Source organism: Struthio camelus, chromosome 3 (genome assembly GCF_040807025.1).
Source record: "Struthio camelus isolate bStrCam1 chromosome 3, bStrCam1.hap1, whole genome shotgun sequence".
Taxonomy (NCBI): domain Eukaryota; kingdom Metazoa; phylum Chordata; class Aves; order Struthioniformes; family Struthionidae; genus Struthio; species Struthio camelus.
The window spans coordinates 43,730,548-43,757,802 of NC_090944.1; the positions used below are offsets into that span (position 1 = coordinate 43,730,548).

Genomic DNA, 27,255 nt, shown 5'->3' on the forward strand with positions numbered 1-27,255 from the left:
ATGCAGTAATATATGACATAGCAATTTAATTTCCTGTAAAAATGTTAACCAAAAAAAAGGTAAAGTATACATTTATATGAGCTGAAATATGGCATTTTGCAGGATCATTTGAATAAAGCAATTAGTATATTTTAGCTTATCTTCCAAATTTTTGTATCCGTTGTAATAATGATACTAAAGTTAATTTGTAAGGATCTTTTTGCTGCATTTTTCATAAAATAAATGGCTTATTGGAAAAACTGCTCTCAAAAAAAGGGGTAAAATCTGTATGTACTTGGAAAACTTTCTAAGGTAGAAAATGTGAGGAAGACAGTGTATGTGTAACCTCAGTGCTGATGAACTGACTAAAAAAAATTGCTTTGGAGAATGGTTTAAAAAATTTCTAAAAGGAGAATGGAAAAGAAATGGTATGATTCCAAAGGATCAAGTTTAGAGAGAGTACTAGTATTAGAAAAATTAAAAAAGATTAATTTGCTCAAGAAAGGGAAGAAATGGCGTGCAGTATATATTAAAAAAAAATCAAAAACAAAAAAAAACCCCACACCATAATAATTGGTGGGTTTTCTTAGACAAATCGGAGAAAAAGAAGGTGAAAACATATCATCTTTTGGACAATTTGGAACTGTGTTAATTAAACATTTAAAGAAAAATAGGCAGATAAAAGATAAGAGAAAAGTAATAGAAAAGCATAATGTTGCAAAAAGAAAGCTACTTCTAGTGAAGGATAGGAAAAGCTGTCCCGTGTATGTCAGTATTGTCTCAGTTCTTATTTAAGTTCAGAGTGAATATCCCATGTTTACTGAGTAGAAATGATAATAACAAATCTGTTATGAAATAGGTAGTACTCTGATAGGGAAAGAAGTTGACTGCTTGTTTGTGATAAATTTTTTACGGAAGTTAAGAATTTATACAATGAAGGCAACAGACGACTGTTACTGCTTTGTAAATTATGCTAGAGGCAGCTCAGCAGCAACCTGTAGACCTGGCAAATGGAACTGTCTAATAGTAGCAAGGTAAATGAAAATGATGATGCATGTGGTGTTTGTCATAAAATCCAGTGGAAGTAAATATTTTTCCATTGTAATGCCAGATCATGAACCATAAAGGTAACGCTGCGGAAAAGGAACTTGCACAGTGAAAACATGGCTCCAGGTCCATCAGAAACCACAGGGGGCCAAATACTGGATCATTTGAGACACTGAAAGATTTCAGTGGTACATAGGTAAAGCAGTGCTGTATTTATCACTGAGAAAAAATCCATTGCCTCTGAAATCTCAAAGCAGGCCTCTGAAATCCTCCAGAAGAAAATATGAAAAGTCTACATGGAGGGAAAGAAGCTGGTTGCCAGTCTATTACCATTTACAAGCTATATTAACTGCTATAGCCCAGCTTCCCAGGCAGTCTGACCAACTGCAGCAGAGGGCTTTGACACTAAACTCTCTGATAGTTTGCTTTTGTATGGAGCAGAGGCCTTTCCTGAAGGATTTGCTTCTTCCCCAGGATTTGCCCCCAAGTCATTAACTTGAATTAAGATTTATGCTATTCATAAGAGTGGCAAAGGAGATTCTTCTCAAATGATTGTTCTAATGACTTCACATTCTTTGTGTTAGGGTCAGTAGCTGGGCTTCTCAATCTGAGAAAGTGTCCATACATTATCTACTTTAAGTTATCCTTGTTCTCCTTACCTGTTTAGAGTAGGTGTAAAGTTTTTTTTTCTCGTTCCCTGTGATTCCCATCTTTTGCGGGAAGGAACTGTTGCCTGGGCATGCTTACTGTAATAGGTTTTACTCCACTTGTATCTTGTGGTTAGTTAACTTCCTTTGCTAGAGTAACTTCTATTATCATCAGTTATTGAAATCACTTTTTTTTTTTATATACTTAATTTCAGGAAAATTTGAATTTGGAGAAAGCATCACCACCCTCTCTCCACATGATTTCCCAGTACTTATTTACTAATATTAACCAAATGTGAATGAAAGAAAATCTGCCTTCTGGTACAAACTTTATTTGTTCACGGTTCTTCAAACCTGTGCCTTCCCCTTGTGTCCGTGGAAACTCAGAAATGAGAAATTTTCACCTAAGCCCCCCAGATGAACGTTATTGAAATGTGGATTATCAGAATCTTAGATGCTTTGTTTCAGTGACCTAGACTAAAAAAGAATCTAAAAAGGCCTATGCTGTTATCAAATTATATCCACATAATATAAGCTAAGCCCTCTTCTTCCTCCTGTGCAATGTAGTAATGGAGTAAACTGAAATGGTACAAATTTTATTGCACTTTTTGAATTGTTTGGTTGCTTAAAAAATCTCAATAATGCCAAGCTGTTTTACTATTCTTAAAGGAAGATATTTTTGTAATGCTTTGCATTCTCTTTCTCTTTTCTTCAGCAAACACGCTTAATTAATATATTTAGTGTTCTCCCTGCACAATTAGACATTTTTTGTTTAGTTGTATTAATTCATAAGGATGACAGTCCCAGTTTTACTTTCAGAAGGCATTTCTACACTTTTTAGTTTTCTCTGATGGTTTTAGGACAGCTGAGCAGCTAACGCTGAAATCTGGTAACTATTTACTATGTTTTAGCTTTTATTCTCCAGGTTGGTTTTCACAAAGCTGTAACTCACGTTCTTTATTCTGACATGAAGACTCTATATCATTGCCCCTAGTTTCCAGGTGGTGCATCTGAGGAAGAGTCAAGGTAGTTTTACCACAGTGCTCTACAGAGTTAGTGTTAGTCATTATTAAAATCTGGAGTTCCTAACTTTTAGTCCTGAACTTCGAGAAATATAACAAAGGTTCTCAAAATATGAGGAAGCACTCTTAGTTATATGGGACCTAATCAAAAGTGCGCTAATGTCAGTGCAGGCCTGTAGCACTAGTTCTTCATTTTTGTTTTCAGGCAGATAAACAATATTAAAAGATGATTAAAAATGCATAAAATGCTTTTACTGTTTCTTTTCCCTGTAAGCAACTGCTATAGTTACCACAGGAATGCTCTGTGATTAGTAAAGAAGAATTTCAAGTCAAGAATCTGAAATGCTCTGATTTAGACCAGATGTCCCCCACATCTCTCTTGAGAACTGCATTATCAAATTTATAGCCTCACTAAATAAGCCAGGCAGGTGAAATAGACTGATTTCAAAGGTGCAAGCATGTTTTTTTAATAATCTGCTTGATGGAAAAGGAAGAATACATATTTACTTAACTGGATTCTAGAAAAAAATAGTTGCAGGTCATTTATATAATAGGTTAGTGGCATTTTCTTTTATTCATTTTTATAAACACTGGGACAAAAAATTGGCATTCATACTTGTTTTGGCTGTAGTGGATGCTTTTCTATACAGCTTTATTACAGAATCACAGAATCGTTTAGGTTGGAAGGGACCTCTGGAGATCATCTAGTCCAACCTCCCTGTTCAAGCAGGGTCACCTAGAGTATATTGCCCAGGATCACATCCAGACGGCTTTTGAATATCTCCAGCGAAGGAGACTCCACCACCTCTCTGGGCAACCTGTTCCAATGCTCTGTCACCCTCACAGTGAAGAAGTTTTTTCTCAGGTTCAAATGGAACTTCCTGTGGTTCAGTTTCTGCCCATTGCCTCTTGTCCTGTTGCTGGGCACCATGGAGAAGAGATTGGCCTCATCCTCTTGACACTCCCCCTTCAGATACTTGTACACGTTGATGAGATCCCCTCTCAATCTTCTCTTCTCCAGGCTGAACAGGCCCAGCTCTTGCAATCTTTCTTCATAGGAGAGGTGCTCCAGCCCTCTAATCATCTTGGTAGCCCTCCGCTGGACTCTCTCCAGGAGTGCCATGTCTCTCTTGTACTGGGGAGCCCAGAACTGGACACAGTACTCCAGGTGAGGCCTCACCAGGGCTGAGTAGAGGGGCAGGATCACCTCCCTCGTCCTGCTGGCAACACTCTGCCTAATGCACCCCAGCAGACCGTTGGCCTTCTTGGCCACAAGGGCACACTGCTGGCTCATGCTTAACTTGTTGTCCACCAGCACTCCCAGGTCCTTCTTGGCAGAGCTACTTTCCAACAGGTCAACCCCCAGCCTGTACTGGTGCATGGGATTCTTCCTGCCTAGGTGCAGGACCCTGCACTTGCCTTTGTTGAACTTCATGAGGTTCCTCTCTGCCCAGCTCTCCAGCCTGTCCAGGTCCCTCTGAATGGCAGCATTTATTCATTTCTAGCTGTTAATAGTATCAGTTTTGTAAGGTCTTAATTATTTTTTCAGTACTGTAAGCTGTCTCTGTGTAAGAACATTTTTGGTTATGGCACTAATTCGGAATTAAACATATAGTTTGACTAGACCTTAGCAAATTAAGATGTGATTATGTACAAAGCGAAGAATTTAAAATATGGTAACTAAAGGTTTCAGCAGAAAAATACAATGTGACATCAGGACAAAGCTGTTAAAGGAGAAAAAGAAGGGAATTACTTAAAATCATCTCAAGGTTTGACATGCATGAAAAAGCAAATTAGTCTGAAAACTAGGTGGATGTTCTTCTAGGATAGATAGGAATACTTGGTTGATAAATAACACATTGCCTTCATAGTAAAGCAATTACTAATTAAAAAAGCAAGCCTTACTTAAGGAGATCTGAAATAGCTCAAGAAAAAAAACTTAGCAGAGGATGATTTCAGCAAAGACCCTGTTAATGTGTTTGTGATGCAATTAAGTGTACAGCAGGGCCAACAGCCGTGTTAGTAACACAAAACAAGGATGACTAATGATGCAAAGTAGATCTTGAGATCTCTGAAAGGGCTGGCTAGTGTAAATACCAGAGGGAGCGTGGAAAGGACGCATAAAGATAAGCTCCTGGACCCTTCACTTGGAGTCAGTCTTTTCCTTACATTGGAGTAGTGAGGACCCTAAATTCTAATGGCACTTGCCAGTGACAGATAAGGTGTCCGTGATGTATTCTCCCCTTACATTCCTTTCTATATCCTTATTATACCATACAGTCTGTGTCCCAGTTGCATGGGAAGACTCTGACCAGCTAAAAGGGGCTCAGATGCGGAGCGGCAGATGAAAATATGACATGGCTTTAATAATCAGATGCAGCCTAGGTCCTATATTTGAATATTAGGAGCCAGACTTACACTCCCAGAAAGGCATGCAAGAGCCTCCATCTTGCTATGCAGAAATCAAAGCAGAGGCCCTTACTTTTGCAGAGAAGCAGGAATAACAAGACCCTGTCCTCCTCCGTACTTAATCTGACAATCCAGATTTGTGTGCTGTGGTTGGTGGATGATACCTGTCACACTGTACTTGTTGTATCAGATTCCAACAAGTCCGCTAATGTGCTTTTTTACAAATTTTTCTTCAGAGCAGGGGTTTCGGGCATTGGCACCCAGCTGAGATGTGTAGTGCAATTTATACCTCTTGCTGCTGTTGGAGCTGCTTGCTACCAGTGCTTTGTCAGATACTGTGGCTCTGACTGTATGTGGGTAACATCTCCAAGCTTGTTTTCACAAACATGAGAGCTGATAACTTTAAAAACTTGACAGAATGGAATCCCATGTTACAAAAATTAATACCAAGAGTTCATCTGCTCAAGTGTTGTGTCTGCTAGCAGAGTGCCCTTAAACACAAGATTACTTGTCTTGTTTGTGCTTTTCTTTGGGTCCAATATATCCTTTAACTATTTTTAGTGCAGACAGTGAAAAAAATGGTGAGAGGAATTGCTGAGAGAACTCTGCCCAGCATTCGTTGTATCTTGGTGGGTAGTGCGTCTTATCTGGGAGCTAACTGGGGTAGCTGAGGCACAGGAGGGAACTCAATTTGGATCTCACTCCTCTAGGTTTAGGTTCACTCGGTCAGTGAACTGCTCAGTAAGAGAGCAGTACCCACTACTGCAGGTATGTATTGCTGAGGGATGAAGGTCAGACTTGGATGCCTAGTTTCAGAGGAAGCTGAACACGGACCAGAGAAGAACGCTTGTGTTCTGAAAGAGGGGAAGAGGGCTAAGGCAAATACTTCTCCTCAAAATTAATATTGGCTGTTGTGAGCTCTGCAATTGCTGATTGGCATGTTTGCCATTCTTAAGTGTCACTGAATAGTAACGTTAGCTGTGGAATGAAGCCTCGGTGTCTAATTGTGGCAAGGACCTGTGGGGTCCTGGCCCAGGCCTCCAGCTTGGAAGAGTCTGCATTGAATTGACTGAAGTCCGCTAGTAAACATCATATAGCTGATGTCTGCATCCTCAGCAGCACAGAACCTTTCATGTATCTGTTATTACCTAATCTTATGGTAGATTCAATGTTGCCTTACGTGTCAGGGAATCTCTGCGCCCTTCCTGTGCATGTGTGCAATGCACTGTGTACTGAAAGCACAGTAAATCCGATTCCTGTATCTCTTACTTGGATTCACTATAACAAAGAAGTCACCTGCACATATTCACAAGCTGTACTTATGCCCTCTGACACAAAGGAGAGGAGCCCTGGGCTCCTAGCATGGAGCTGTGATATTAAGTTGCTTAGAAGGTAGGTTCTGTAACGTTCAGCATTTTAAAGCTGAAGCTTTAAAGCATTTTTAAATGCTTTTTTTTTGAGATAGCTCTATATCAAGTGATTTTCATTCTTTACAGTTCAGGAAAGTGGTGGGTTTTCATAAATCATGCTACTTGGCAGGAACAAGTGACAGCGCTCCTCGTGCGTTCATGGAAGATGATCAATTTTTTTCATGGTAGCACAGTACTCGAATGAGACAAGGAAGAGGTGTCCACGAGTCCTTATATGATATATTCCTATTGTTTTCCTTTTGTGAAAGATGCTGTCTGATCATAGAGAAATCTGCACTTCAGAACATATATGGAAATAAATCTGGGGAAAAAATGTGGTAATTTATTCTAAAATACATAGCTTTTAGTAAGGACAGCAATATCATTTTAATTTTTTAAACATTTTCTTTTTGTTATTAATGGTGATGCATCCAAAGCTAGGATATGGAATTAAGTAGTTTATTCTTTTTAGGCACACACCTTTCATTAACCTGGATTGGCATTCCAGTACCAAAGATCACTACTTTCATTTGACTGAGGTGCTTTGGAATTTCATTAATTGTGAAGAAATTAATTTCTGAAAGTAGTTAACACTGAGAAACTAAACCAGATATAATAATCTCTCAGCTGTCCCGCTCCTCACGACCACTCGCACAGATCTGTGGGACGTTAAGTGCTAACTGGAAAAATACAGTTGTTAAATGAATCAGCATCAGAAAGCAAGCTCAGAAGAAGATCATTTGAAACATAATTTTTTTTTCAAAGTTATACTTAGGCCGTATTACAGACCAACAAAATTTCTTCTCACTCTTTAACAGGATAATTTGGTAAAAATTTTTGAATTATGCTAACTGTACAGTTCATGATAAATGAACTGTGGTGAATTATCTACCTATTATACTGGAAAGATAATATGCCACTGGTAATATTCTCTTGCTTTTGTGAATACAGTTGTCATATGCCGATCAATAACAAATCCACATTCATAATGAATGCAGTTGTACCAACCACAAATATCGAACATGTTGAAAACTTTTGTGACTCCATACATGTGATTCTGATCCATGACCTTCCTAGCTGAAAGAGCACTGTAAGAAACTCACGCTTTCCTTGACATCACATATCTCATTTAGCATAGAAATATAGTCTTTCACACGGAGACGTACAAATTCCAATGAAGAAGTCTCATTGATCTTCATCAGCTCTACTAACCACAGCTGCTGAAGTTCATGGAGTAGCTATCAAAGGCTCTTTAGCAGTTCATTACCAACACCTGAATCCTGTCTAGTTAAAAGTCCAGGAACCAGACTAGGAACAGCATTGAAGGATGATGGTTTTTGATGTTGATATGTGAAGCTTGTATTTCTATTTCCTTGGCCATATTAGAAGCATTTGGTCTGAAATGCTGTCCTATTATCGGATAAGGGTTGCATCAAAGTATGCAAGAGAATGTTCTCTTTGAGTGGCTCTTGGACAGAGTCATCCAAATCTGCAGTGTTGAAACACTCATTTGAGCACCTTTACTATTCATTTGCTAACCAGCCTTACTCAAGATGTACAACCATCCTCTAAGAAAGTCAGTGAGACTGCATAGGCTCAAGTGCTGGTCATATTTACCATGTATATCAACATTGCAGCAATTGCGATGTACAGGCCAAAGAGCAGAATTAGTACAGAATGGGCTTATTGAAGTAGCTGAATTCAAATATGGTCATGGTTAGAATGGTTGGTATATGAGAAGGCTTCCAGGAACCAGAAGCCACCATCCCATTCTGGTGCTTGACTGTGTGTAACTGGAACCGGTCAATTTTTCTCAGTTTAGGAGTGCTCATCCTGCAATATAATCTACAGGTTCTGGTTAATTGATTCCATCTCATTCTGACAGAGGGTGACTTGGTCTTAGCTGTACTTAACTAGTATTCCCCAAGTTAGGGTGCAGCAAAGTTTAAGAGTGAAGCTGCATAGAAAAAGTTAAGTTGGAAGGAACACGTGGAGGTCATGTAGTCTCATTGCTTGCTCTAAGCTGGGACAACTTCTAAGCTAGATTAAACTGATCTAGATTTGACGGGGAAGAGGGGAAGGAAAGTGACTCAATTAGAAGAACTGTCTCCATTAGTGCTGTAACAGCTAAGTCATAAAATGAATGGTGAGTACATCACTACTTCCTACCTAAAATTGCTAAGGCTTTCGTGATCTGTGCTGACATGAATACTCATATGTATGAAAGGTATGCCTGGAGCATACCAACTAAAACTGGCATTTCAGGCGACTTAGGTTTATGGATACCAAGGTTATTAATACGTGGTTGTTTGAGAGAGGTACTGAAAGGTTCAGAACGGTCAACAGGGAGCTAATTTTGGCTCTGTAGTGAAGTAGAAATTTAAGAGCCAGTAGAACCTCACTACTGAAAAGGCGGACACGCTGGCCTAAATATGATTGGGTATGTAGGCCCCTAATTTTCCTTTGATTTTTAAATTGAATCTAGGCCCTACTACCTTGCGGTCATCTATGTGATTAGATGGTTGCTTTGAAAATCAACTTGCTAACCTCTACCGTTGTTCTGCTTTATGACCCTAATATCTCTTACAGGTTAGGGCTTCAGTTCCTATGTTGTGCTTCAGGTTCCCTTTTGTGAAATGAGGTTGATGGTGCTGGTCTGTCTGACAGATGTATTGTAAGGTTAAAACTGGTAGTCCACTTGTATACTGTGATAATGAGTGCCAGTTACGTAAGGGAATATAAAAATACCTACTCTGTGGAAGATATCAGGGAACTCTCAGGTGGTTGTCAGTCCTGTGTTTTCCAGATATGCTGCTATTCTGAAGTATCTGCCCAGTAAATAGCAATTGGTAGTGACTAAGTGCCAGTAGAGTATGAAGGGCCCTCTTCACATCTATAGAGAGAGTAGGTCCTTTTTAATAATAATGTTGTTAAATAAGAATATAATAGCTCCTTGTTAAAAGGCAAAGCCAGAATAAACACCTTGCATGTCTGTCATTTGCTGATGTGAGGAACAATTTGAATAGGGAGCACGTGGGTTTTGGACTTGCAGGAAAATACAGGCAATGATCTGTACTTAGGAGGGAAAATTTATTGAGTAATTTAACTGCATTTACAGTTAAACTGCAGTACAACTGCATCCCATTTACAGGGAAAGCAATTTATTGATCAAATAGATCTGTTTTTATATTTTATTTCTATCTCTGTGTATATAGATAGACTGAGAGATATTTCTTTTTAAGAGGTGTATTGTTCAATACTGTACATTCCTAAAGGGAAGAAATTCATTGTTGGAAATGCAGCTAGGCTTGCAAGAGCGTGCAGGGTAGTGCACCTAATTCCTAACAAAGATGGAAGAGTTGTGTGGTAGAGAAGCAGAAGATGATTCTCACTTTAATCCTAGAGGGACTGGGAATGGGAAAGGGGCACCCAGGTAGAGGAGAAAACATGTATTTAAAAGATTTGAAACCCTCAAGATGCAACAGAATGCATATACAGTTTTCTTTCTGGGAAGAAGATAGAGTGTTTGCCACATATGATGAATTTTGGCCATGTCACTTAGTGTGCTACTGAAGCCACAAGGAAACCACAGTTAGCTGAGCAGTGTAGGATAGCATAAACACTAATCTGGATTTCTAGCAGATGAAGACTACCTCCAGGTAAAGTTATTTTGTTGTGGCCTATTAAATCATATCCTATCAAAGGAGAAAACATTTTATTATTAATAATAACCTTGTTTTCCACAGTTGCTTTCAGACAGAAAAGCCACACATCTAACTGTGCAGTTACATATAGTGCACTAATCACGACTGTATGGATGTGAGGAACATCTGGAATTAAAATTTAATATTGTTTATTCAATTTTGGCTCTTAGCCAGGAAATGACTAAGGTTAAAAAGCTATGCTAATCTATACTATCTAAAAATAATATGGCTCTCTTTTTGTTTGAAAAACAAACTTTTACTTTTCATATATTTCTAAGCACAACCAGGACAGCTAGTTTTAAGTTGGTAAATCTTATTTCGTGGGTTAAAGTAGAGAATAATCTTAGTGCAAAAAGCTAATGTCTTTTCTTTCTTTCTTTGAAGTTTTAAGTTCTTTCACTTCCCTCTCCCTTTGGTACAGATTTGTTTAACCCTTTTTTCAAGGGCAATTATAGTAATGAAGATCTGCAACAGTTATTGGTGAATAGGGACAGCTGAACAGCAAGGGGTAAGTCAGAATGAATTAAAATGATTTCACAGAGCACACAGAAAGCCTTTGTGTGTTAAAGAATGACTGAGTAAATAGAAGGTATTTGCTAACACTAAGCAGCCTTGAATGCTCTCTGGCTCCCTTACGTTCTCGGTGACCATCAACCGCTAGGACGTACCCAGCATCAATATACAGTTTTTAAGAGTTCAGAGCTTCTCTACATTTCACTAATTAGCCTGCTTTACAATGTTAACATTTACTCTAACATTATATTTTGCATGTATATCTTTTTGACATCAGAAAGATTTTATCCCCCTCACCTCCTCTTCTCGTTCTTAGAGACAGTTTGTATCAGTACCAGGGCAAATGTCTGAGTTCAGGTCCTGAAGTCAGTTCCTGGATTCTGGCACTATTCGTGGCCAAAGATGAACACCCCATCTCTGAAGGGTCTCTACATTACTCCCCACAGATTTCTGTTTACTTGCTAGGGAACTGGAGGTGCTCCTGGACAGCCTCTAAATGGCTGAGAGGAGGACTCTTTTAGTAAAATAAGGTGGGGAAGGAAGGACCAAAAGACACTACTGAGCCAGCCCCCTCGATATTTGCTCACCCTGCAATACGGATGTGAGTAAAACAGGAACTTAGGTTTAAGCTAGTTTTGTTATTGAGGGAAAAAGCAGCTTGTTAACCTTATACATGTGTGGAGATTGTTAGTTCTGTGTTTTTCTTTTAAGAGAGGAGTATTTTGTATCTTAGCCTCTTATTTCCTAGTCTGTTGTAGTTGACGTGTACTGTAAACTTAAATAGCCTTAAAAGCCTCAGATCATCTATTTTAGGATCGTTAATGAGTGACTAATATAAGCATTCAGACCCCTGGCAATGCCTGTGTACTTCTGCAAATATTTTCCCCAGCTATCTAACTCTAATGCTAAGTTGTAAAACAGCAGTTTTGGAACCATCCCTCCTCTGGTAAAGAAGTTTCTTCAGGCAGACATTAAGTTTCCTTAGAGATTTGTGTGCATATATTTGAGATACAGCAGAGTTATAAAATGTTTCATTTTATGGCATAACTACATGACAGTAAAAACTAATTCTTACCCATTTGTGCCTATCAAATGTACTTTATAAAACTGGTGGGAAGGAGTTTTTCCAATTATCATTCCCCTGAATATGTAGAAAGAATACCTTTGCCTTGAAAGCCATCAAAAATAAAAAAAATTCCAAGACTGCTATATAAACTTGTTACATACTGCAATGGCAAATGAGTTGTGTGTCATATCTGAAAGGTGGGAATACAAGAGAAAAAAAGATCATTTTGCTCTTAATGTAGTCTTTCTTTCCCCTAATGCAAGATGCTATACGGAGTTTATTATTCAGCATTAGTTCCTGAGTATTGATAAACATGCTAAGCGTTGAGTCTTCTACCACTTCTCTTGGGGAAAGGATATGCAGTTCTGTATTCCTCTCTGCCAAGATACTCTCACAGTATTTTACCAAAGTCTTTTATAGGAAATGTACTGTAACATACAAGCACAATTTACAATGGGTGAAAATATTTGACCCCACTTTTCACATTATTGCTTTCTCATTTCCTAATTACAGCTATGAACATAGATGATACCATCAGCCACACATTAATAACCTCAAATGCATTTTATCTCATTCCATCACAGAATATACAACTTCAATGCAGTACATGCTGATAAAACTCCTTTCTTGTCAGAGATGAACTATCTATCACTCATTCTCTCTTTTTTGCCACATGTCCAGGATATTATTAATGATTAAATGAGACTATTTACATGAAATAAGAAAGTAAAATCGTAAAGCACCAGCGTATAAATCTACTGTTAGTTGATGTATTATATTGTACCAAGGAGTTTTTCACTACTGCAGTTGTCCACTAGAGAAGATTTACGTAATTCCAGTGAGATATAAAAACTTTTTGTTCTTCATTTTTTGAAGAAAATCGGTGCAGAGAACAGCAAGACTGAAAAAATGATAAATGTGATGCGTAAACAAAGCTTTCCAAATAATATTGATGGCAGTGATTTGCTGTTTTCTGCTATCTTTTTTAACAAATATTTAAATACCGTTGTGGAGACCATCTCTTTTATCACTTTTAATTTTTTGCATTTAATTAACATGCCTAAGATTGCCAGAAAATAGGTGGTCATTCATGAATAATTTGGGCCAAGCATAGAGTGGTTTTTGATGTAGTTTTTTTATGCAATTATATAAATGTCAAAACATAGGCAGAAGTGATAGTAAGCAACCTACCCAAAAATTAAAGACCTCTCCCAAACCTCTAAATTTATTGAATATGGAAATGAGCAGGAAAAAATCACATCATCATCTTTTGTGTTTTGTTGTTGAAGCTTTAAAATTGCGGTACACTTTTTAATGTGTTTAAAATTAGCAACTGTTAGCTATTAAACTATGTACAGAGGAGTTAGCTGTCTGTATTTCTGTTTCTTTAGAAATAATTTTACAAATCAATGCTTCATTTTCTTTTCATTGAAATCTGTTCATCGTAGTGGATTTGAAAATTATATTACATATCAAAAAAGGTATATATTCTATCAAATTATCGTGATTATAGGGTGCTTTCTTTCTCTGTTTTTACTTCCCCAAATAAGTACTTATGTTGGCAGATGCGTCCTTTTTCATTTTCCTATTGTAAAATGTATATTTTTCTGTTTTTTCTGTTCTGCACAGTCTTTTACCCATATTGCCGTTTTTTGTTTATTTGGCAATATGTTTTATGCCTCCAGAATTTGTATATTGAAAGTATTTGAAGTTCTTTCCAAGAATGGCTAATAAATAGCAAAATATACTTTCTCTTCATTTCGATGATAGCAAACATCTTCAGCAATGACAGCACTTATATTCATTTCAGCTATTTTGCCCCTTTCATATAATTGTTTTAAAATTACGTTTTTCCATCAGGAAACATATGCAGGTATATCAAAACTAAATGGCATCTTTTGCAGAGACTCTAAAGCTCCTTTAAAATTTTACAGTGGAAAGAATGTAAAATGTAAAAATACATGCGATAAATCTGGTCAACTTTTCGTTTATCTAGCCTTTCAGTGGTGACAGCGTCACTAGCTGTAACATAACAACACCAAATTCCAAACAAATTCTATAACTGACAACCTGATCTTTCCAATTTTTTTCAACATATGCAATCTAAATTGTTATAATCTTGTAATATAGAAACTTACCTTTGCTTCCATGAACTTGGAGAGCAAGGCAAATGACCAAAAATATTAATCCAGTTTTCAAATGCATGCTGGCTATTGATCATTCACGATTTTCAAGAACAATCATGCAGGAAATATAAATATTTAGGTCAAGCAGAAAAAACCTTTTTCTTAAAGAACTAAAATCCCTAAACTTCTTCCTATTCCTTCTTTCTATTGTTTTTCAGGTGCTCCACCGCCTTGGACTGCTTTGAGTTGCAGCTAGGTGCAGAGTGCAACAGGTGCCAGAATGCAAGAGCAAGACAAACTCCTCAAATGCACGCACGCACTTAGCCTTGGGACCTGGAGTGCTAAGAGAAGAGTGACGAAGTTCAGGAAAAAAAAAAACCAGTGTCTGTTTCTGGAATAATCTGTTTATCTGCTGCTCAGACATAATCCCTCTTATGGTCCAGCTGGAAGAGCTGTCTTCATCTTATTAACCTTCTGGAACAGCATCTGTCAGCCCCAGAAGCCGTCAGTAGCACCACGATAAACAACGGAAGTCTCTTCTAGTGCCCGTTGCCTTCAAACGTTGGTCATTTGGGCATTCCAGAGGTATGGCATGTGAGCAGAGGTAAAATCATGAGGAGAGCTGATTGTGCAATTTCCAGACTTGTGATCATAAAAATAGGTAACTTGTTTTGAAGAGGAAGACTGCATTTTTCTGCAAGAACATACTATATTCAGCTTTTCCACTGCATTTGACTTGGAAGCCTTTCTCCCTCCTCACGCCAAAAGGTTGCTGTTGCAATACTCCTATCAGAGCAGTGATGATGATTTTCTGTGACAGTGGTGAAACAACGTGACTCAGCAGTAAACTGCAGCAGCGTTCAGGGCTGGCACAATCTAATCCCAAATTGGGTATGGGGGAGGGAGGATGCTGTATGGAGAGAGAATAAGAAACAGAAAGAGAGAAATGCCATTTCAAGCGAACAGCTATAACCAGGCCAAGAATTGTCTATGAGTGAACATGCTTTTCGAATAGATCTTTTGCAGCTTCCTGAATAACTATTCCTGTTACATAACTTTTGGCACATGCAGTTGCCCCAAACTTTTTTTTTTTTTTTATTTTAAAGAATGTTTTGTGGAGTTTCACTGCGCATAAAAAGCTACTAGGTGGGCATTTGTAATGATATGTCCTACTTAGAGATTTCTGTGCAACTGTGCTTCAGGACAGGAGCTATCTGCACTGGCAACAAGAATCTCTTTTCTGGCGCTGTAAGTACAAGTTGCTTTAAGAACAACCTTCATTTGAACCCAATCAGTATTCTATTTTTACCTAGGATTTAAACAATGGCAACCTTGCCCCCTTCCTGAGATTGCCTAATTTAAACTTCTTGGAGCAAATAGTACAGAGACTGAGTTTGGACCAGACATGATCTGCTTTTCTATTTTCCTACTCTTTTTCTTCTTTTGAATGCTCATTTTAATGTGTTATATATACTGCTTTATGTACATTGTTTTTAGAAAACTGTTCCAACAAAACAAATGAAGAGCTTGCCAACAACCCAATACAAGGTAACAGTGGAGGTGGTGAGGATTTCAACTGGAGAAAATTTGACTAGTATGTAAAGAGCATTCTTTAGTACTGCCACTATTTGTCTTATGTAAGTTATATACCATAATCATATGGTTTATAATATAGTCATATAAGGACTACCCCTTTGATCCAGGTAAGCTTTAGCAAGCATTTAGAAGCACATTATAGTTGAAAGATGAAGTTCCCCCAAAATGTCATCATGCTTTTAGTTGCTTCTGCTCTGGACCTGCAAATTTTGGAAACCTGGGAAATTTTTCTGAAATTAGTGGAATCCACTGTCCGTGTTGACATCATATGAAAATACAGGGTTGGTGTTTCAAAAAGGTCCTATGGAATTCAGTAGGAATTTGATCTTTCAGTTCCATTAGAGATCTAATTTAAGCATCAGAGAATGCTTTGAAAATGTGCAATAGACATTTGCTTCATTATTATGCAGAGAGTTGTTAATGAAGCCTGGCCCAAGAATCAAAAATCCTTGTAGCAAACCTTTCTCTGAAAACACTGATGAGTGAGCCCTTCACATGTTGGAGAATAACACTCATTTAATAAAACGTACTCTCTTCTTATCTTTCAAAGGACTTAAAATGTACATGCACAGACACAATCCTAGAGCACAACGGTGTTCTTTAGTGTCAAGGTATGACTTACGGAAAATACAGGGCTCCACAGGTAAAATGTGACTAAAAAATTGTAGGAAGGGAGCATACTTTGAGATGGTGTTTAAATCATGAATATTTCAGGCTGTTTTCTGTCAAGGCAGTTTCTTCTACATATTTCCATTTAATTAACAAATTTGATGAGTAACCTTGATGACTGCCACGATGGAAGCAAACAAGAATGATGAACACTCATTAAAGCTAAAGCAATATTATCTAGGGACCACTCCATCTCTAAGTACTGTTGTGTTTAATTATAGGTCACTGTTAATTAATCGAGAAGTGCTTCTTCTAGATGGCTTGCTGTCAACAATAATTATATATTCTTAAAGAGGCAATTTAAAAAAAATCTACTGAAATTCAATAATGCATTACAAATATACTACCAAGGCATGGGAGGCGCAATACTGCATACTAAAATATCCGTTCATCCAAGATAAGTGCACATAAATCGATAAATCATACCTGTTAATGGTCACCTCAGTGAATCTGAAATAATATAGTGATGTGCTGTTTAAAGGCAACAAAAGCTGTTTCCTTTGCATCCAGAAAGATGACAGTTTGGGCCATCAAGGACTCAGTTTAGAAAGCTTTTTATATAAATGATTGAAAGGTCTGGGATTCAAGGCGTTTGGCAGCGTAAAGATGATCTACAATTAGGTATGTATACTGCTGAATTTTAGGTACCTTACTTAGGTATGTAAGTTGGGATGCCAGCCAACTCAAGTTCTCCATAAAGGAGAAACTGATTTTCTCTTCGAAAGAGCAATCCATACCATATAAGTTAGGATTCTGATTTTAGTTGACCCAAGTCACTTCTCCTACCGGTTTAGCCAACTGTTTTCCGTGCTACATTTACTTCAGAGACCTGTTCCACCCTGAGCAAGGGGAGATCTATGATCAGGAACTACCATTTAGCAATAACCCCGAGTCTTTCTCCAGTGTTCATTACTTACATTAGAGCCAAGTTTGTACCTGGCAGCCAGTGCATGCCAGGCACAGCCTTAGGCCTCTGATTAAAACTGAGGAAACTTGGGGTTTTCTACTCCCTCTTTTGCTGTTGAGTCTGGCCAAGCCAAGTCCTGTCTTTCAGTCTCCCTATCTGCATATGGAAGGGATGACCCTGGAGAACTACAACACCCTCTTTAGGAGCAAACGAAAGAATAGGTATAAGCAAGAAGGGCTGATTTTTTTTTCTTTCTCCTCCTTGAAATTAAAATGATAATGAAATATTTCACAAACAAAATTATTTATTGAAATTAAAAAAAAATAACCTGTGATTTGAATTATTATTTTATTTTCAGATGAATTGTTTTACATAACAAAGTTAGCCATCAGCACTAGTCCTGTAGTAGATTTAATGAATTTGTTGTGAAGACCAAAATTTTTTTTCCTCTTCTTTAAATATTGCCCAGCTGGAAAAGCTTATATTTTGCCCTCTACTGTTGTCTAGTCATCAGGTTTTCTTTTTCTTACTGAAGTAATACAAGCCATAGTTAGTAAGAAAATAAAACAAAAAAGAAGTGTAAAACTTATCCCTCAATACAGTTTAACAGTGCCTATGTTATCTTTACTATCTTTGTTTATATTTCACAGACAACTCCTTTTTCTGATATCTCTCCTTAGTAGCAGGGAGCAAATAAGTCACGTCAAGAAAAACCAAATTTGGGACTAAGCAAAACTATTTTCTCCATGAAAGGACTGATCCATGTCTAGACACTTTGCTTGCAAAAATGCCCTGTTGTTTTTCAGACCAATTGTTCATTAAAACCAATTTCTTCTGAAAAATCCTTAAATTCTCCCTTCAATGCTGAACTTGGGCAGTATATCCTGCAGGGGTGCAACATAACTTTGTTGATGGCTATAGAGAGTGACAGCACTGGGATTATGGACTTAAATTCCCACCTACATTTCTATTGGGGTGTCAATAGAATAATAATAATGCAACAGCTACTATGGAAATGAAATGGAGTGTTAGTCTGAGTAACTGTCTAAAGTGGAGTAATAATTTACTTTAGAAAAAAATGGTAAATTTTATTAGTGATAAATAGCCAAAAGCAGGTATCACTTACCTGGAAGCTCAAAGGAAACTCAGACATTAAAGTTCTGAGTTGATGACCGTGCAACTGACTGTTTAAATCAGCCTCTGTCCCAAAGGAATGGGTTTTCAGAAAGATTTCATTAGAAATCTGGGGAACTACAGTTCAGCAAGTTTAACTTCTGTACTAGGCAAATTGATGGAAGTTATAATAAATGAGTGTGGTAACAAGAAGGATCTGGCTGATACAATGTCCATGGTTATCCAACAGCTTTTGATGAGAAGCTGTCATGGAATAAAAGGAAACATTTTCCTTTATATTAATAACTTGTTAAAAGATGAGAAATCAGGGAAAGAAAAAGGATTTCAACGGCAAGATGTGACCTCTGTGATTTATGCTGGAAGAGGGGGCAAATAATAAGGTGACAAAATTTGCTAATAGCGCAGACTTGTTCAAAAAGTTAAGGTTTAAACTAGCAGTGAAAAAATACAGACCTGTGTCCTGGTGCTGAGCATGGATAATAACGCTGCAGATGAAATATATCCAAAGAAAAAAAAAATCCTAGCAATGAATAGCTAATTATTGGCTCTAAATTAGGTATAGCCACTTGGAAAGCAGAGTTTGATACAGTAATTCTCTGATGATGGCAGCTCAATGTTTAGTCATGGTCAAAAGGACAAATAAAATATTAGTGCTTTATTGGGAAAGGTATAAAAACAAATTAAAAAAAAGTTATAAAACTTTGGTATATCCATATCATGAATATTTAATGATGTTTTGATCCTGCAATACCAATAACACGTGGTAAAACTAAAGATGTTAATGGAAGGGTGGCGAAGATGATCAAAGGAATAGAATGGCTTTCATGTAAGGAAACATTACACAGGCTAGAAGTCTTTGGCCAGAAGGGAGATGATCAGGGAGGTCGAACCTTGTTTTATAAAATTACAAAAGAATGGCAGAAAGGAAATGATTATTTACTTTTTCTTGTTATATGAAAACAGAAAAATGCCAATTTTAGTTTTCAAGCAGCAGATACATTGTCTATTTTCTTCCTGAACCTTCTGTATTTTTGGTCTCCGCAACTGGCTGGGGCAATACGTTCTCCGATATAATTATGCATTTTATGAAAACGTGCTTCCTCTGTATAAGAGTAAGAAGTGATTAGACAAATTAGTGAGGGTTAGGTCCATCAAGGAATGTGGTAAAGTTCCAGCTGCAACCTCTTCAATGTCCTTTAACTGATGATTGTCAAACGTTGTGAGGGAAAGCTAGGAACTCAATGACTTTATTCTTCTCTGTTCTTTCTATTCTTCTCCTGTGCATCTGCTGTGGGCCTTTAATGTAGATAAAATAGTAGATTAACAGGATCTTTGGTCAACATGGCTCCTGTTAGGCACTGAGCTGCGGTCTCTAGCTCAAGCGGACCCAAGCCTTATAACAACTCCTCCTAATATTGAGTGCTGCAACAAACTGGTCTGCTTTCTGTGATACCTCTCCTCCAAAACAAGGAGCCCGAAGTTCTGTTCTGCAGTTGCAGCAAACACAGTGGAATTCTAGTCTGAGCCCAAAACTGAAGTACAGATAATGCTTTAATGCAGTTCTGTGTTTCCGTTCGTGAACAACAGATTTTAAGTCTTTTGCAATCAAAATAATCTCAGAGATTCTCTGGCATCTATAAAAAGCTTTGGTATTTTGATTGCCGGCACAGTTATGTAATACTAGCACCTCTCAAGAAAATGTTGTCATGGTGTGTACATTTACATGAGGATTCCAGATGTGTCCCTGACAATGACTTCTTGACCTGTCATCTGTGTTTTCTTCTGGAACTTTTTATACTGTACATTGTTAAAAGAATTAATGATTTAGGTGCTGTTTAGTGTGACAGAAAGATAAGAGTATGGAAAAAGCATGGTATTAACTGAGCAATTCTGCATCATTGTGGGAAAGATACCTCAGCCTGACTGCTATTTCAGGATGATCACTGATTAAAAAAAAAAAAAAAAAAAAAAAAAAACTAATCTTGACAGTGTTAACGTTGACAGTCTAAATGGGATTAAAATGACTTTTTTCTAGTGGGCAGTGATACAGCAAGCTGGTCATTAGCTTCCAGTCAGTGGAGCTAAAGTCTACAGTACATCTGCCCAAACAGATTATCTTGTACTCTCCTGCTTACCCATACACAACTTTCTGTTATTCCCAGAGCTGCTTAAGCTTATATCATGGGGAGCTGTAATGAGCTGAAACATGTTCCTTCACCTACTTGACAAGTTATTTTCCCCTTGCTTCCCAGAAAGGATTTTTCTAGATTTAGCTGATAGAGTTAGCTGATGTTACTGTCCACAAAAGGGTCTTGGGTAGTGTAGCAAATTATGCTGAACATTGTAGTTATCAGTTATAAAAAAAACTAAAGCTACCAAATGTGTCCTTGTACGTGAGGCAAGGCATGCAAGGATTAGATCTTTTATAATATGTATTGTCTGATCGGAAGCAGAAAATATAGAGGTAGCTGGTAGCTCAATTTCTTTTTATAACGATGGATGAAGATGTTTAGTAGTGAGTGAGAAGAGAAGGGAAACATCTGAAGTGTTAGGTGTGCTTGTATCTTTACACTAGCTTATTTTCCCTCCATGAGGGATTTGGCATGATATAGTAGCTACCCTTTATTGCCAAGTCTAACGCTGTTCGTTTTTTTCCTTCATAGTTTTTCAGTTATTCCTCATTGTGAACAGTAACAGTGTTTTGTCATCATCACTGCTTTATTTTCTGGATTTACCAAATGAGAGTGAAACATGGAATGATCATGTTTCCTGTGCACAAGACTGACCCGGTAGACAAGAGTGTATGGCCCAAGAAATGTTCTTGCAAAAACCCAGGACGTGCACTGGTGTCATGAGATACTGAAGCTACTGAGAGGAGAGAAATTTACCTCATAAAAACCTACCCAGAAAAATAAAAATCTACATAAGATGTAGTTGAAAGTGCACGTCACTGGCAAGCAGTTAGTTGTTCACTAACCTTTCCTCCTCAGCCACAATGAAAACAAAATTACTATCCTTAAGGTTGCAGCTTTGATTTTTCAATACTTAACTGCTTTACTTGAAGTTTCTTTATTGCCCTTTTTTCAGGAAGGGTGCATGTGCCTCTGTGTTCTGGCAAGGGACAGGTGAACCTGGTACTTGCAAAGGCAATCAGCAGGACTCTCTTGGGCCTGACCAGACCTTGGAATTTCCTGATCTTTGCTTACTATAAGCGTGATAGTAACTGTCATTCAGTAACACTTAGTACTAACAAGAGTAAATGTCCAAACTTAACTACCAGAGTTTCTTAACAAACTCCAGGAAAATTGGAAGAGATAGTTTGAGGTTGCATTTAACTATGCCTGGCAGTGCTTGGAGAAGTATTTACACAATTTAAGCACTGCTGTTATCAGTATTATTGATCTTTCTACTTCAGTTCCTTTTAGCAATAAACTTATGGTGTGTGAACTCTGAGAAATTCTATGAAAAAGTCTTCTGTCAAAGATATTTGAAAGGTTGTTTATATACTAACTTTACAAGTACTGTCCTCTCATCTGTGTAGCTTGTTTTATGCTTTTGATTGATTCATATCTCTTTTCTACCCAGCCTACACCGTCACACTTACTGTTTTTTGGATATAGGAGTCTATGTATGTGCAGAAGTTCCTTTTTTACCTTCTGCTGCTGCTGTATCCCTCCATGGAATCTCACAGTTAACTTTTTTATTTTGGTTACCACCAATAAACCCCTCTATGGTTTATTCAGTATAACATTGTCATAGTACAGCTCATGCTCTGTTCCTGGTAATTAATCACTTTATCTTAGTTTGTTAAATCAAATTTTATTATTATTATTTTACTTTTGCATTGTCTCCAAAGGGCTCTATACTGGTTGGTCCCAATTCTGCATCTCATATCTACTTTTTTGGAAAGGGAGCTAATGCAGCCTAGTGACATGGAGATATTTATGCTAGTTCTTTCAAATGATGTGATAGCTATTCATTGTATTGCTCACTTGCCCTTTCTCATTTTGATATTTTGTTACTGATAACCTTTATGAGAAATATGAAGTAGATGAATTGTTATTCTGTGTCCATTCCTAACAGAAAACCTTCTGAACGAATTATGGCTATTTCTTATGAAGACACGTATATTTTTATTGTTTCCAAAAGTTGTAATTTGAAGTCATACTCATGTTTAAGAATTTATTTTTAGCTTTCTTTAAGCAACTTGGAAAGCTGGCGTATGTTATTTAGCAAGGATATTACCTGTGCTTTTCTGTAAAGATGCAGATTGCCTCTCACTTCCATTTATTTTTCTTTTCTGCAGATTTGTATTTCTGAAAGTGTTTGCAGTTTCAGTGTACTGTTCTACAGGGCCAAATGTGTTTTACATGCATTACTCTTCGTGCTGAGTAGAGCTTGGTTTGTTTAGCTTTGAGAAGAGCAGGCTCCAGAGGGATCTATCAATGTGTACAAATATCTGATGGGGAAGTACAGAGGATGGAGCCAGACTCTTCTCAGTGGTGCCAGATAGGAGGCAATGGGAACAAATTGAAATACAGTAAATTCCATTCAAACGCAGAACACTTCTTCACTGTAAGGGTGATTAAACACTTTAAAAGGTTGTCTGGAGAGGTTGTGGAGTCTCCATCGCTGGAGATATTCAGCGCCTGACTGGGCATGGCCCTAAACAACCTGCTCTAGGTGACCCTGCTTTGAGCAGAGGGGTTGGGCTAGATGATCTGCAGACACCCCTTCCTACCTCGACTGTTCTGTGGTACTCTTATAGTGAATGAACAGAAGCAACTCCCCATAAAAAGGCAAACAACTATTTCTCAGATTTCTTTGTGCACCACTTAGGCCTACCATAGCGCCTCCATAAGGCACGTTAAGCTCCGAACTGTGTTTCAATGAGATTCTTTAATGTGGCCGATATAGTTACATGCAAACATTTAAAAGCATAACCCATACAGAAGGTGAGGAATTATTTGATACACAGTTAGGTGGGCATCAAGTGTAGAAAGCTGAAATTACATTTTAAAGAAAGGAGACTTTAGACTGAGTAAAAAGAAAAACTTCTGGAATTTGTTCATGCCTGAAACAGAATTGCAGGGTGTGGCAGAAGTTCTGTTACGTGCATTGTTGGAAATGGTGTTAGTATAATGTTCAGGCTTTTATGTGTTAATCATAATTCATATAGTAATTCAGAAGTAGGTTTCAGCTGTTCAGGCACACTCTACTAATGCTCAGTTAAAGATCATCCATTCCCAACAAAAGAACGTACAGGATTGATCAAAGTTATAGGACAGGAGTTCAGAAATGTTCCACAGTGTAAGTGGGATCAATTGTGGTGAAGTTACTTCCAGTTTGTAATGTGCATCCTTCAGTTAGGGTACAGTTGCCCTCTGCATAGCATTGATGGTGCATATGCATGGCAGGAAGGGAGAAGCTGGATCAGGAAATCTGTTGTGGACAAATCCTCTTGTTCCTTCTTCTTTACTCCAGGATTAACACTAAACCTTCAATCCTTCCCTATTCCCTATATTTCTATTTTTTCTTATCACCTTCCCCACAAAGATATTGTTTACCCAGCCACATCTGATAATCTTCTGCCCTGGTGACCATCTACCCTCCCATCTGATTTTCTTTCCCCAGGTTTACGTCATCCCCATTTCTGCTTTCCCTCCTTTCTGACCTCCCCATTTCAGTCCACCCCCTAATTTCATTCTACTCCTTTCTGCAGTTTTTTCATCTTCTCCATGTCCTTGGCCTGAAGGCGCTTGCCAGCCCACTACTGTATGTTGTTTTGAAAGCTAATAATGGAGTGGAAGATGGTGGTGGGGTCTATTATCTACCCCTGATTGGTGAACCCAAGATAAGAAGGGAAAAGCATTTTTTTTTTTTATTTAATACAATACCACCCTCCTCTGGCAGTTCCTCCTTCCTTCTTTCTACATTTTACTGAAGCCTAGTGCAATGTATAGCAAACTCCTGCTATCAAAATTAACAAGAGACGTAATAACCTGGAAAGGCTGAATATCTTTTTATTAGAAAAAGAAATTCCAGCACTGTTCCGTTCTTCTCATCTCCTGTATTGCAGTGTGTTAGCATGTGAGTTTATTTAGCTCCTTTTTTGTCTGACCTATTTTTCATCCCGACTCCTCTTTCTTAATTGCTATCTTGTGATTTCCCACAGCTTCCCATGAGACACTACAATAAGAGTCCTTTTCCCCCCTCCCAAGGAAACTCCAGAAACTGTTTTCAGCTAGACTTGGTGTTTTGCTCAGTGCGGCTGAAAGAGGATGTTTGGTGTGGCTTACTCTCACCTCAGTCCTGAGGTGGCTGGGGAGCAAAAGAACTCTGGTTTGCTGGGGCTCCTTAGCTCTCTGATCTGGAACAGCAAAGGAAAGATGCCTTCTGGGATCTGTCAAGTTTGCTTTTCACCACATTTCAACTCACCTCAGCCATGCAGAAGCTTCACATGCAGGAACGAGCCACAGGCTGATTTTTGGCACTGAAGAAATTAAAGCAAATAGCATCTTATATACCAGATATTCCCCCGTAAATATGACAAGACACACTGTGTATTTCTCATTCAGGGCTGCCTGCTTGCTACGAACCCCTTAGCAGCAACACAGAATAGCGGCTCTTTTCTTTTACAACTAACAACACACACATGAGGCTGCTTTTTACAACTTTTTTAATGAATACCTCTCCCCACTGCCATACAGCCACCTTCTGCAACCCCTTAAGCTTTCTTCCTTACAGCCTCTTTCAGCTCAGCCTCACTCCAATCACTTTTCACGCTCCTCTCCTCCTTACGTCCTTTGCTCTGGCCATTGCCCTGTCTCTCTCATTCCTCTCTTTAACATCCCCTATCTTCTGTCTTTCTGTTAGCCAGTCCTCTACTAATATAAATTCTGCCCAAAGCACAAATAAACAAAAGTAGCTGAACTAACGTGAAACTTGCAAGCTGCTACCCTCCTTGCGCTGTTTGCATATTTAATCCTTTTCTCTAGCTGTTATCTACTTGTCTATTTAGACAATTAGCTCTTGTGGAGCAGGGATGCTATGCTTATGTTGTGCCAGCCCCACTTTCCTAAGCATTGTGGTAGCAAATATAATAAATGCTAATATCATACGTCATGTGAAGGTCATCAGAGGCCACTGTTGCCCTGTCTTGAGGGTGCTAGTAGCAGCTATTTTACTGCTGTCTTCTTGGGATCTGTTTGGGATCCTGCTTCTGCAAACAGGTCCAGCCTGTGAAACTAATCCACCTTCACTAGTGCCATCTAATCATGCTGGAAGTTTTTTGGGAAATGGATGCCAGGTGCCAGCTTACATGAAGATGTTCCAGGAGTGTTTTTTTAGTATTGCACCCAAAACAAATAGGTCTCTTTGACCCTTTGTGTGTGAGGATGTGGGGAGCTGTGGCACTAGGTGGAGGCTGTACCTTCCTGATTCATGCAAGTTGAATAACCTGGGGTGAAGGAAAGGGAACGCTGTCTCTTGAAGGATGCCACTGCCTTGTATTTCTCCCGTTTACCACAGAGGCCTCCATTTTCAGTTTGAACGTGTAGTGTTGAGACATTCTGCAACTTGGGTAGCGATACGTGAAGTCCGTCCATGTCTTAGGTGCAGCTAGTGATGGAGACGCAGCAGCACATGGCTCAGCATTGTCAATGAAAGTGAGTCAAGAAGAAAAGTATTAAAGCAGTTACCCAGACCAAAGCTCCATGTTGCTTTTCTAGCATGACTGAAGTATATAGTTTAAAACAAGCTTTGTCATTCTTATCTGAGGCACAGAACTTGTGAGATCCTGGGTTAAGGTCTGTGGTAGCACCTCGCATGGGAAATTCATGCAGGGATTTAACACCTGTGTTGTCTTATCCTACAGTCTCCAGCTGGGTGGATGTACTGACCATATGTTGGTGGGCCTTCCTTAGGGGCCACTTACTCAGATACTTTTGGAGTGTTCATTAGTCAAATGGCCCTACTTTATAGGAATTCTGTCTAAAGGGAGTCTGATTTATCCTAGGAAAGTGATAAGCATACTAGAACACAAGGACAAATTGAAAGCAACGTTCTGTCCTACTTTCATGTTGAAGACAATGTCAAATTCCCATTTTTCTTAATTTTTCTGTCCATATATTTTTCTCTGGGTCTCATTTTTACCCAGGGCAAGCATGTCTCCATGCTTGAGTTGAAATTGGCTATCTCTTTTCTAGCTAGAAAAGATTAAATCTTTTAGGAAATCTAACACCTTTTTGGGAACAAAGCAAAGGAATGCCTCACTAAGCCGAAATTCCTGAACTAGCATTGCTATGCCTTGTCAGTAGCAACACAATTGGGACACCTGATTTTAAAACAGAAAACAGTACTTAGTAATAAGCAACTTTTCTTTTTGCCAAGGGCTTTTGTGGAATGTCTGTGGATGATCTGGACTGCAGGCTGGTTATGTGGGGTAGGGTGAAGTACCGATTGTTAAAACTCAAAATTTTCTGGCTGTCAGCTGGGGCAGCTTCCCACAGTGATATCGTCAAGACTGGAGGTTAGTGCTGTTTGAATTTGGGGTTAGACACTGTGTTGTATAATATGGAGAGCTCAGTAGCCACTTCTGAGAAATACTACATGTATTTTTAAACTCTGTGCTATAAAATTACTTAAGTCATCAAAAAGCTACAAATGATTTAGGCAATATGACATACAGACAGCAGAGAAATGAACTTAATTTGCATAGCTTAAAAAAGTGAGTTCTTGGTATTATGGAAACGATTAGCAAAAATCCTGCTGTGATTAGCAAAAATCCCTCATGGTGACCAGAATTTTATCCAGAAGCATAATGCATAGGTGAATGTAAAACCACAACAAACCTACTCAGTAAAAAGAGACTGGAACGAAGCTGTCGTAATGAAATAAAATGGGTCATAATGAAGAAACAGAGAGCGGAAACATGAGACCCAATAACAGCAAACACTTAATAATAATAATGTGAGGAGTAGCAATGATAGAAAGCAATTAAATAATGTGCTATGTATTCATTAAACA

The 27,255-nt window shown here is 38.3% G+C and overlaps 1 protein-coding gene across 1 annotated transcript in view; it reads right to left on the bottom strand.

The window, feature by feature from the left end:
• Positions 1-25,835, bottom strand: part of IMPG1 (interphotoreceptor matrix proteoglycan 1) — a 75,520-nt gene extending 49,685 nt beyond the window's left edge. Inside the window, exon 1 of the mRNA XM_068936469.1 lies at positions 25,661-25,835. Within this exon, the coding sequence (XP_068792570.1) occupies positions 25,661-25,835 (175 nt within the window). The remainder of the gene's footprint in view (positions 1-25,660) is intronic.
• Positions 25,836-27,255: the final 1,420 nt, after the last annotated feature.